The sequence below is a fragment of the Cryptotermes secundus genome, unplaced genomic scaffold (genome assembly GCF_002891405.2).
Source record: "Cryptotermes secundus unplaced genomic scaffold, Csec_1.0 scaffold695, whole genome shotgun sequence".
Classification (NCBI taxonomy): domain Eukaryota; kingdom Metazoa; phylum Arthropoda; class Insecta; order Blattodea; family Kalotermitidae; genus Cryptotermes; species Cryptotermes secundus.
Window position 1 is genome coordinate 156,033 of NW_019720714.1, and position 13,050 is coordinate 169,082.

At 40.2% G+C, this 13,050-nt stretch overlaps 1 protein-coding gene across 1 annotated transcript in view; it reads right to left on the minus strand.

The window, feature by feature from the left end:
- Positions 1–12,721, minus strand: part of LOC111872019 (inactive phospholipase C-like protein 1) — a 153,017-nt gene extending 140,296 nt beyond the window's left edge. The window contains exon 1 of the mRNA XM_033754535.1: positions 12,339–12,721. Within this exon, the coding sequence (XP_033610426.1) occupies positions 12,339–12,606 (268 nt within the window). The 5' untranslated portion in view covers positions 12,607–12,721. The remainder of the gene's footprint in view (positions 1–12,338) is intronic.
- Positions 12,722–13,050: the final 329 nt, after the last annotated feature.

Here is a 13,050-nt window from a genome sequence, read left to right on the forward strand (position 1 = left end):
GGTACAATAGGCCAGAAATTGCCGCAGTACAGGGGACTTAGTCCCACCCCACTAGCAATAAAAAAACATCAGAATTACATTAAAGAAGAAGTTAAACGCAGATTAAATTGTTGGAATGATTGGCGATGTTTTGTCTAGATTCTCTGTTTTCCATCTGCTGTCAAGAATATAAACATTAGAATAGGCGAGACTGTAACCTTATGTATTGTTTATACGTGTATGGGTATAAAACTTAGTGTCTGACATTATGGAAGAACGTAGATTGAGGGAGTCTGAGTTGGGGGGAAATCATTTGGGCCTGAGCTGGAGGCAGTAACAGGAGACAGCAGCTAGTTGGTTATTGGGGAGCTTCATAATTTGTACCCCTCCGCCAGTGTCATTATGGTGATGAAATGATGTAATATGAATCTGGACGAGCATGTTCCGCACGTGGGGAATGTGAGAAATGCCTAGAGAATTTTGTCGGAAAACTTGAAGAGAAGAGACCACTTGTAAGACCTAGGAGTAAGGTAAAGTTATCCCTGCGCTTAATTAATTAAGCATTGTATCATGAAGGTGTATGTGGTAGCCAAAGTATAGCTCCATCGTTCTTGACCTCGGCACTAGATGTGGGTGAGTTGTCAATTTCATCCGGGGCCGTTTTATCCCCTTGGAAATCGCCCCCACTACGCACTGGGTGGGCCCCAGGGACAGCCTGGACTTTGTGGAGTATCTGGAAGACTAATAGTACGTAACATGGATCTTAGAGGGATAAGGTTGAATGTTTGACCGGATTCGTCTGGCTTGGGATAGGCTGTCACTTGTGAACTCGGTAATAAAATTTCGGAATCCACAGTAAGCAGGAACTGTCTTGACAACTTGAGAAACCGTCAGCTTCTTATGAATGACTCCGTGTAACCCTTATCTGCAGCCATGATTCTCTGCACACTCGAACGGTGTCGTAGTCGCAGAATTTCAAGACATATATGAGAAATTGGAGATAAAATAATCCATATTAGGATGAAAGCTAACGCGCGGGCTTCAAATGTTTTCATCTTGACGAAAATGGGGAACTTACATCCCAGAGGCGGACCGCGGGATTATACGAGTAGGTCTAGGATTTTAAGCAGTAACAATATGAATATTGAAGAAAAAACTATTCGGACTTGTCTTTGGGACGATTCCTGCTAATATGCTTTCATCTCAACGTGTATATTTCTGGGAACGTCTTCCTTGCCACGTTATGATGAAACGCTTACTTTTTCCCAGAAGTTTACGTTCGTGCGGCAGATATGTACACACAGGTCTATTACAGGTGGACTTTTCATTCGGAATACTGAAATTTGATAATGTTTGATTTCTTGGCTGGGTACACACGCCCAAGAGCTATCCGGCGGTTGGTCAGGGATCAGTGTGTTGTCCTTCAGAGTGGGTCGTTTTAGCATAGCATAGGACTTAACTAATTATACGCAGGGAAATCTCTATGTTTCTAATTGCTGCTTTCCTATGACACGACACGGATCTTATATAAGACATCTCCCACAATTCTTCTTTTGTTGCGTGTGTATTTATTTCCGCGGAAACGATTTTATCCAGCCGTTGCCTAACAACGATATGGAGACACACATACAGAGACACAGACTGATGGGAGGGATTTATGAAGTACACTGTTGAGATGAGCTAAGGCGCCATACCAAGTTTAAAAAAGATTGGTTAGATCATTTTGAAGTTAAAAAGGGGGTACACAGACACATAGGCTGATTGGTGATCACATAAACCTACTTTCCTTCTTTCAAAATAAGGAAAGTAGGCTAAAATATACCAATCTGTAACTTCGAGGTGGGCTATGGCTTCAAAATGAATAAGAAAATAGAACTGACAGTTTCTTGACACGGGTGTGGGAAGGGGCTTCCACCTTTCTCGAAACCAAGTTCGAGAGAAATCAGCATTTCAAGGGCTAATTTGAAGTGTTTCTCTATATTTTTTTGAAAACAAGTATTTTCAAATTCACAAATTTTGACTTCCTGTAGAAACCGAAGAACACCAATCCCCTCTCGCAATGGATGGAGACTTCATTAATTCAGGTAGACAAGCCTGGGTAAGATCCATGGACCTACAGTGTCCCTAACATCATGTCTCATTCATATTACTATAGCCAATCAGGAAGAGTGTACAGTCACGTCATGAAAATGTGTGAGTTCACCGCCATTGTCAGACGTGTTTAAATATTGTTATAGCTTGATCAGATTTTATTTCCGCTTAATTAATATTATTCGTATCGTCCACTGCTACAGAGCCCTCGATTTTCGTTTCCATTCTCAGGTGAGATCGCTTCACCAGACTTACTCTTCAGAAATAGCTTTTGCATGATACATGTATTCTTCCTAAAAAAATGGCTTAGTTATGAAAAATAGAAAATTATAATTTTTGAGAACATGTGGAAGAGTCGTGTCCACTAGCGTAACAAGAGAATNGTGATCTACCTTCCCCATACACCCCAACTTCCCCTGCCACAACTACAAACACGTAATAATCGTTTATACTCCTACATTTCGGTCTTCATTCTGAATGTCAGTCGTCGGTACCTCAGCAGACGAGACCTTGAACGAATGTGAATGGCATGTTGACATAATCACCACTTAACTGAAACCTCCTTTCCGTCAGTGACCTCCCATGGCCAATATTTATAAATAACTGACCTACCATTGTACATGTTTATGAATAACCCACAGCAGGGCAGCGCAATGACAGTATGTTAGAGTAGTGGACGGAATGCCATGTCGTCACTAAAATCGGCAGGCTCCAAATATGTGACGTCAGAGTCGCGACAGTGCAGCGCTCTGCCAACTGGACCAAACTTATCACAGTTGCAGTAATGCAACTCACAGCTGACAAAGAACAATTTGCACTGTAGACTTACTTCGCACTGGGTAATGTGAACGTTCTGTTCTTCATAGGACGCACTGTTGGTTGATCTATCCGCAAACCAATGTATGATATACCGGCAGTGTCTTAACCAATCTAAATTTCCATTCAAAGAATGTTAAATTTCTGTCTACACAAAAATTAAAACTACAGCTCTTGATGGCCCGTATTCTGCAGTTTGACTGAGTTAATTAATCACTCTTCTTCAACTCAGCACGTTCTGCAGTAAGACTTTGAGTTATTTACTCACGCTTTTTTTTCAACTCAGCACCTTCGGCATTATGACTTAGAATTATTTAATTATGCTCCTTCAACTCAGTACGTTCTGTAGTATGACTTCGAATTACTTAATCATGCTCCTTCAACTCAGCACGTTCTGCAGTATGACTTTGAGTTATTTTCTCATGTTTTTTCAACTCAGCACGTTCTACAGTCTGACTTTGAGTTGTTTACTCATGCATTTTCAACTCAGCACGTTCTGCAGTATAACTTTGAGTTATTTAATTATGCTCCTTCAACTCAGCACGTTACGTTGCGTCAGGTAAGATGGTAAGATGATCATATCGAATGCCACTGCCGAGTGTTTAGCACTTAAATTTGTTGGAGAATTTTTGCTCTGAGACCGGCTCTTCTGAGTGAAGATTCCTGTTATTTACTTCACTCCCTCCAGGCAAATGTCTGGATGGTGACGTAAGACAGGGCATGACCTTTTCTTTCCACATTGTTTTCTTTTTCCTTTAGTGCTACAGCCCAAATTTGGGCCTTCACCTACCTCAATGAAACTCCATGTTTTACTTCGGTTTACTAGATGTTAGACATTCGATATGGCTCCTTGGGCGGGTGATCAGCAAGGCCTCTACCTGTACACAAACACAGAAAAACGCACACACACGCACACACACACACACACAAACAAACACAAACACTAACACATCTATGTCCTGAGTGGGATTCGAACCCACGATCCCGACTTCCGAACCAGCGAAGATAGTACATGCCCTAGACACTCTTTGTATCCCATGCAATTGAGAAAGTGTCGTTACATAAACCAGGAACTAATGAAGATGATCAGGAGCTGTAACGTTTTCAAGCGAGGCGACTGTTGTCTGTTTCACGACCCTATTCTCACATTACCCAGTGATAGAGAGAGAATAACACCACGAGAAATTACATTTTTAAAGACAGCAGCAGAAAGTGTCAACTGGAATTTGCTCAGTCGTACTCTGAGTGTGTCTAGGAGATTTTTGTGATGGGTTACTTTAATATTCTCCCTTTATTGAACACGGGTGGGTCATTCCATATATAGACACCTTTATGGAAGAAGAGACTTGTGTTCGAAGAGGTCTTCCAGCATGGTTCCAGTGCGGACCATCCTTTTTAGGTTGCACAATTTAATAACCAGTTTTCATGAACTCCGTAATATTTCTATGTGTGTGAGTAATGTTGCCATACACTATCTTACGATGAAGAAACTCCCATGAAAGAACATTTGTAATGTCGTCATGGAAGAAAGCACAGCTTTAGTGTTATTTCTTTCAATCTTTCGCGAACGCGAAGCATTTTACTCTACCGTAAATACACGAACTCTAATCCATTAAAAGAGTTAGTGAAAGACAGAAAGAAAGAGGAAGAAAGAAGGAATGAAAGAAAAATAAAAATAAATAACGTGAGATAGAAAGCTGGTTGGATATTTGGAAATATCATGAAGAATTGACAGAAAGAGAAGGGAGGAGATAAAGGAAGGGCAACGAATAATGGAAAGAAGAAAGAAGAAAGCATTGAACCTTTATTATCCGACTGGAACCCAATTTTCTCTTTTATCATTTCCTTCTTGTAAACGCATATACGCCTTCGACATGTGAAGCTAATTATTGCAGGTTAGAAAATCAGGGCACAGGCGTACCTACACGTATTTTGACACTTCATTTTAAGTCAGACAAAAAACCTAGTACGGAATGTATTAATTTTTTTTAGTTCGCTTAATGGGGGATGGAGTCGAACTGGGTCCACTCGGCAGGGCGGCCACTGATTGGCCTATTGTAGCCTGCCCCGGGTGATTATGATGATGGAGAATTTGATGGAATTTCTCAGGCAAAACCTTACAATTGCTTGAAGGCCTATACTAGTCTTCTCGAAACTTGGTAAGAATATCATGCCTCATGAAGGCATCCCAATTATAAATCCCGCACATCAGTAATATCAATATACCGGCATATCATATTTCTAAGACATAATATTTATACTCGTATTGCTTGAACACCTGTATCAATCTTTGTGAAACTTGGTATGTATATCATGCCACTTGAGGCCGTCTGAATGGCGTATGATATAAATACCTCACATCAGTAATACCAAAATTATAGCCTCTCAAATTGTTGAGGTAATACCTTTAATATTACTCAAATGTTTGAACCGTTCTTCATGAGGCTTGGTATGTGGGGCATGCCCTTAAACCACCTCATTAGTAATACCAACACTACAACCTCCTAAATTGTCGAGGTAACAACATTAATATTACCTGAATATCCGAACTAATCTTCATGGAATTTTGTATGCATATCCTGCCAACTGAGGCCATCTCAACGGTTCACCTCATCACCCCCATCAGTAATACCAACACTACACAGCCTCCAAAGCGGTACTGTTTTACTATTTCATTACATATATATACTAACATTTTATTTTTGCTTGCCGTATCAGATACTAAAATTACAGTGAAAGTGAGAGATTAGTTCTTCCTAGGATTTCTTGTATAAAATGTAATTATAGCTAGAGACAAGAATGAGATTTTATTCCAGGGGAGCACAGTTATTTTACCAATGAAATCCATGAGATTTTACAATTTCCAGTTGTGTCATCAAGAGCCCTGCGTAGCAATAATACGACATAAGAAGTGTTCCAAATAAAAGTTCAGGGTGTCAATGATATCTGCATTTTATGTCAGTTACCGCCTTTTTTTTGTAGGATAAGGCATTACTTGAAAGCTAACAACACTGACTTTTGCGTAAGGATATTACAAACGCTCAGCTGATATTGTCAAATTACATCGAAATCTGGTGGATCCTTTGGGGGAAATGAAACACGTGGATGGACGATAAAATTCACGGTTTATTTTTTCCATTTTATGCACTTCGTGTAAAGGACATATAAACAAGATTGACCGGGAGAGCTATATCCAGCAAATCCTCCATCTCCCAGGAATATTATATGACGGGAGATAACACGTCTTGCACTTGCAGCCAGTTGGCCGGTCGAGTCTCAACAAAATATCCGTCTGTGTTATGAACACCAGCAACTTAATATATTCCGTTGGCCTCGCCATAGCTCAAGCGGTTAGTCGCTGGCTTCCCACCTCTGCGGCCGGTTTCGATCCCGGGTCTGGTCAAGTGTGGCTTTTGGTGGACAAATTGACACTGGGGCAGGTTTTCTTCGAGTACTTCGGTTTACCCTGCCAATCTTCATTCCACCGATTGCTCCACAATCACCCTCACCTATCATCTGGGGCTGGTACAATAGGCCAGAAGTGGCCACAGTACAAGGGACTTAGTCCCACCCCACTAGCAATAAAAAAGTAAGTAAGTATGGCACTGTCATGGGATTTGTCTGAAGGAAGTGAGGAAATGCAGGAAATTTTGTGGTAATAGCTACGGCATGTTAGACGCCTTGCCGCTCAGAGATTTCTGGATGGGTCATTGAGTCCTTTGTGAATGATACAGGATTTCGGATATATAAATGCCTGCAGTAGCAGGTTTTCTCCCATTCTACAATGTGTTCTGCCATTCATCACGTAATTTTTTAACTAATCTTCCTGCACAGTTTTTCGCAGCATCAGAAAACAACCGTTCAGCCTCCGAATGACAAGTGTATGGAGAAATTAATATAACATAATAAAGACTCTTTTGACATGTTGCGTTTAAAATGTAATTTTCATTGTAGTAGTTTGCAATTTCGAATTCAAAGATGTGAGAAAAAATAATGAGTAAACGATGATACTAAGAATATGGGCTAATTGCAATGCTGAAAGGAAAAGGAGATTTCAAGATATAAATGAAATAAAATACGCAGTATAATTGAGCAGGAATAATATTCTTATACACTGTCATGAAAACCGTAACTAAGCAATTTTCCTCAGTATTGTCACATGTCACTTTACATGGGGAGCTTCCACTTCGAATTTTAGTGGGGATATCTGCCAGAAAGATTTCGACGTTTCTTCTCGGTAAGATGGTATGGTATATATAAACATGTTGCGACCGCCTCCTATTATGTTATATCTAGCTCATCATTAATAATTATCTTCTCATTTCATTCGAGTATATAGAAATTCTTAAGTGAATACAGTGCCGCTAATCTTCGGGGAAATCGAAGGTGCCTAACTTATTGCAGTAACTTCCGGCCACAGATTATGCTGTATATATTTGTTTTAATTGTAATTACGTTTAGTGGGCAGTTGATGACCACAGATTCAAAGTAATTAAAAAAGTTCCAAAATTGTTCTTACAATTGTATCATGACCTGCCATGTGAGCAGCCATACAGTATTTTAAGACGTTAAAATTAAAGCAAGTAAGAACCTCTAATCGTATAGTTTCCAGCTGTAAAAAATTCATTATTATGATTTTTCAGTCGGCTTTGAAGCATGTTACACAACGCCAGATATTCTGGCAGAGGAGAAACAATTTTATTCCTTAACTCTCAGTTGTAAGTTCTTTGGTACTTAAGCACTTAGATCACACGTTAAGGCCGAGCCATAGTTCAAGCGGCTAGTCGCTGGCTTCCCACCGCGGCGGCCCGGGTTCGATCCCGGGTCTGGTCAAGTGGGATTTATTGTTTTCTCCGAGTACTTCAGTTTCCCTTGCCAATCTTCGTTCCACCAATTGCTCCAGAGTCACCCTCACCTATCATTTGTGGTACAATAGGCCAGAAGTGGCCGCAGTACAAGGGACTTAGACCCACCCCACTAGCAATAAAAAAAAAAGGTCACATGTTCGAATCCCACTCTGGACATAATTATAAGTTGTCTCTTGTGTTCTCTTTGGTTATATTGCGCAGGGGCTCCTTGAGGGGGGCCGCTTCCTAATCTAAGGAGTAGAAATGTGTAAAAGTGTCATAATTCGGATTGAATTGTGAATCAGGACATGTCAAAGGACCTAACCCATGATAGCTTAGGAAAAACTCCATATTAGTTACAATGATTCAACATGATGCCAACATATATTATCCCAATTATTAACATACGGGACTGCCCAAACTCCTTGTCCGTATTTAGGAATTTCAACTGACTAATCCTAGCATATTAACATTACTCTTCTGTTCATGTTAATAGTGAGCACTTCCACCAGGATTTGTATACCAATTGAAATTAATTGCAGTAAGAAATAAATAATTTTGCAGTGTTTAATTTACTGTGTTACGGGAGCCGACATAGCGTAGTCGGTATAGCGACTAGCTACTCCTTGGACGACCAATGGGTCGGAGTTCGAGTACCGGTAAGGTCAAGAATTTTCTCTTCTCATCGTTCAGGCCTGTTCTGGGGTCCACCCAACCTCCTATACAATCGGTACCGGGCGCACTTTCCACGGAGGTAAAGCGGCCGAGAGGTGAAGCTGACCACTCACCTCCAACTAGTGCCGAAGTAAAAAAATATGGATCTATATATCTTCACGGCGTAATGCTTAATTAGGTAAGCACTGGAACAATTTTACATTTACTTACTTAGGTACTTTACTCTACATACTATTTAAAACTGAATCTTCGAACGTTCAATTTTATGTGAACTTTACAATTTAGGTTTCTGTGCGTGTTTTAAAACACTCTCCAGACACTCTCCAGATACCTACCACTTACTTAAGGTCTTCGAGTACTTGTTAAGTTAATTTTAAAGTCAGATGATGACAGATCTGTGGGACAACCAATACGATTTCACATTCAGAAAATATTACTGAATTTAGTAAAATTGGGTGGCTGTAGATGGAAGGTGCCGAAGTCACTTGAGATCGAAACATTTGTTTCAGAGCACTTTGAGACAGCCCTATACGTGCCAATAGAGTGAAGTATTTGTAATGGAATTGTGCATTTCCATGGCTTCCTTTTGTTTCAGTCAATACTTTTCAGGGTGATAGAGTCATGTCGCAGACAAACGTCATTGCACATGCTTGTATTAAGGGTTTATTGAATGATATACGAGTATGTTGACTTCGTATACAAATAGGCATAGACCTCGAAGTATGCATACGGCAGCATGCGTGAATCAATTGCATTAGTAGAAAATGGTGTTGAGAAATTGTTGTTATATGTGAAATAGCTCCGGTCACGGTAGCCGAACGGTCTAAGGCATGTACTGTATTCGCTCGCTTGGAAACGGGGATCGTGGGTCCGAATCCAACTCAGGGCATGGATGTATAATTTGTGTGTGTGCATTTTTCTGTGTTTGTGTACAGGTAGAGGCCTTGAGACGAGCTGATCACCCGCCCAAGGAGTCCTACCGATTGTGTAAGATCTAGAAAAACTGAAGTGAACGGAGAAGTTCATGGAGGTAGGCCTAGGCCCACTGGGGCTGTAGTGCCAAGGAAAAAAAAAATGAAATAGCATTGTGGTGTAAGATTTGCAATTTTTGCTACAGAAGAGTCTAGCGTAGAATATTTGAAACAATGAGGTTGGATATGCTGTATATCGCTTATTTTTTGAAACTGTAAAGTCTTTTTCTCTGATTTTCTACAAGTATATAAAATGATTAATTTGATATAGTGTGGCATGTAGACACGTTGCTAGCGGCAACAGAGAGATAGGCAACGGTACAGCGGCTCGCAAACGAGAAGAGAGGATTGACGTTTACTGCTTGGTCCGCTAAGCAACAATTGAACTGCAACAGAGGAACGGCGTTTTCTGTGCGGTCTCTACAGAGATATTATAAGCAGGACAGTTGGAGCAATGAGTTAGTTTTGAGACATACGCTAGCCGGTGATAATGTGAACACGGAAGCAGAGGACATTGTTGGTCCCGTCACCAAGCAATGACTTCTGAAGACGTAGCAGTCTGAGAAGTCTCAGTATGTGCTATGATGAACTGCAGAGCATGTGAACTACAAGTTACTTGTAGCTACGATTTGTAAGTGTTAAATTGATTCAGTTACCGTCTTACCCCCGTCTACAGTCAATTTATCACGTTAGAATATAATAACTGTGATTAGCATTCTGTATTATGTGAAGTGTATTTAACATTTTGAAAGCTGGAACTCGTCTGAAAAATACTGAAATGTCAAGTGCATACAGCGCTGAAAACACTGCATATCCACTAAAATGGCCAATGGCTTAATGGTGTTTAAGTAATAGCCTAGAAGAAACTGCATACCTCATTAAATTTCAGGATTTAATGAGGTCCAAATGTACAAGTAATATATCGCTGTGTACTACAGATAGGTTTATTGGAAAGAACATTGGACGTTTCGTCGACACTTATTGCTTCCATATTTATAGCAGCGTTGAAACCGTCTCTCCTGAAAATGTAGGCAATAAGCTGGACGCTTCTTAATAGACTGTACATCATTACAACCAAGAAGAATTTACATTAAAAAAAAGTCCCATGTTGTTAGGAAACCCGATGATTAATGACCATAATTACGTGTATTAAAGCCAACTGTTGAACCCTGATCTGAGCTAGCTCTTCGTTGATCGCTCAGGCAGACTGTCATCAATTTTAACGTATTATCATCGCAAAATATCGCAAAGATACAGTATGGTCTGATGTAAAGCACATGCCTCATTAAGTTCTAGACTTTTGTATAAAATATTCCAAGACGTCATGAATAAATAAAAAATAGAAGCATGTTTCATTTTGCCGTAAAAATACAGGAACTGAAGGTCTCTTTAAATTAAAGCCGGCATAGATAATGCTAATTTTCAAGAAAGAAAGACATTGCTTTCATAAAGAGAATATCAGAAAATACTTTTTCTACATTAATTATATGGTTAACAGATGAAAGTAAGTCATGTATTGCTGAGTGAAACTTAAAATGTCAACATCCCTCTAAATGTAAGATTTGAGGCTTTCACGGCGGTGACTATGAAGAAAGCAGTCTTCTGGCATATGGCACCGTGTATATATGGTGTTAACCGACGTTTCGGAGGAACGTATCGCCTCCATCTTCAGGGTAGAAGAAAAAATATAAGAAATCCGCAAGCAAAGAGACCTGCTTTTACCGGTTCTCACGGTCTCTTCGCTTGCGGATGTCTTATATTTTTTCTTCTACCCTGAAGATGGAGGTGATACGTTCCTCCGAAACGTCGGTTAACACCACATATACACGGTGCCAAATCCCAGAAGACTGCTTTCTTCATCCTTCTAAATGTTTTAAGGCGAAAAAAAAGATGGAGCGATAAATGGGAGGAATGGGCGGTTATCAATTTTAAAATACAAAAGAAGATAATATTCCGACACCAATTTTAATAATGATGTAATTATATCTCTACCAAGCAGGTTACTTCAACACTGACTTGTATAATTGGTTGTTATAATTCCCACCACATCTATGACATTTTCAGGTTATTCTTAGTTCTCCTTGGTGAACGTAAAAGAGCTAATGGCTACTTCTTTCTTCATCCTTCCTGTTTCCCCAAGAAAAATCGTTCTCTAGTCTCATTTTATGCTAAATAACGAGTGTAACTGGTACAGCGTCAATAATCCAAGTAATATCTGGACACTGATTTTTATGTAATGAATTAAAGAAGTTAAAATGACTTCATGGAATGACGTAGTGTGGTGGTTATCACTGCTTCGTACTCGAGAACCCCAGGTTCGAATCTTGGCTTCGTGGCAATATGTATTTACAGGTTTTCAGCAGATTTATTTAGTACCTCTGCATAAATGTGACATAATAACGTAAAATATGCTAATATCGTTCCATTACAGTTTATCGTCACAGTCATGTGACGCTGTGCAAGCCCTATTGTAACTGATTACTTGCACACGACCGTCCTTCAGATGTATATAACCACTTAACTTTAGTCAAAGGATTCCTTGGTTCCATTACTAAGTTCACAGAAACCAACAGTTGAACTCTGTCCCATGTGAGCTAAATCCCTTAAGAACGTATTTCTGTAAAATCCATTTTAATATTATTCTTCAATCGTACTTGAGGACGTACGTTCTTACATCCCTATGCTTGCTACACGTCCCGTTCATCTCATACTATGTGAGTTCATCTCCCTAATAATGTTGAGTTAGGAGTACAAATCATGAAGAACATCATTAAACAATTCTCTTTACTTTCATGGTCGAAATAAATATACGAAATAGTTGATAAGTCGCCATTAAATCATTGACTAAAATATAGAGTTTAATCCCAAGTGCACAACAGAAGTATTCAATCTACTAGCCTTTCAGCAAAATTGCAAGAAAGAATGATCCTTGCAGAGGAAGAAGAGAGCTGTAACTTACCGCTAGAAATTTTCCGCTCTGTGGGGAGACTGGTCGCGCTGTGGAATGATACAGATTTGCACTTCCGGCTACCGGACGAGAGCCTGGAAGAAGAGGACTGCTCGGGTTTTGCATTCGGAGATGTTTTGTATATTATTGCACTTCTAGTGCTAAGGTTAGGCCCGGGGTCCTCCTCGATGTGGCGATAACTTCCCCCATTAGTGCTAGAGAGTACACTTCCCCCTGACCCTCTAAGTGTGGTGCCCGGAGTTGGAGGCGCCCCTGCCATCACACATCTAATGCAATCCAGTCACAGAATCATGGTCTATATAACCTGACCGCCTATCTCACTCCTTCCACTACAACTGAACCATCGTCCATTCCCTGCTCTCACCCCTGCAACGTTTCCCCCACCAGTGCCCAGCCGACTTTCCCAGCGTAGGTCGGATCTATACACTTCGACGTTGTGACGTCACGAGTATAAGCGCCTCGACGCAGAGAGTAGCCTATGTTTAGCTTTCAGATCTATGGTGCTATCTGTTGGCACAATTTACTACTAGTTGAATTGAAACTTAAGTCGGTAACCAGAAACTCTATCGATTCATTTGTTCTGAATTTATCGACATGTTATAAAATTCCGAATTTATGAGCAGGGATATCTCAATCAATAAAATGAAAAGCCACGGGTTTGATAACCGAGATTCGATATCCGATGGGGAAAGTGACTCTTCCA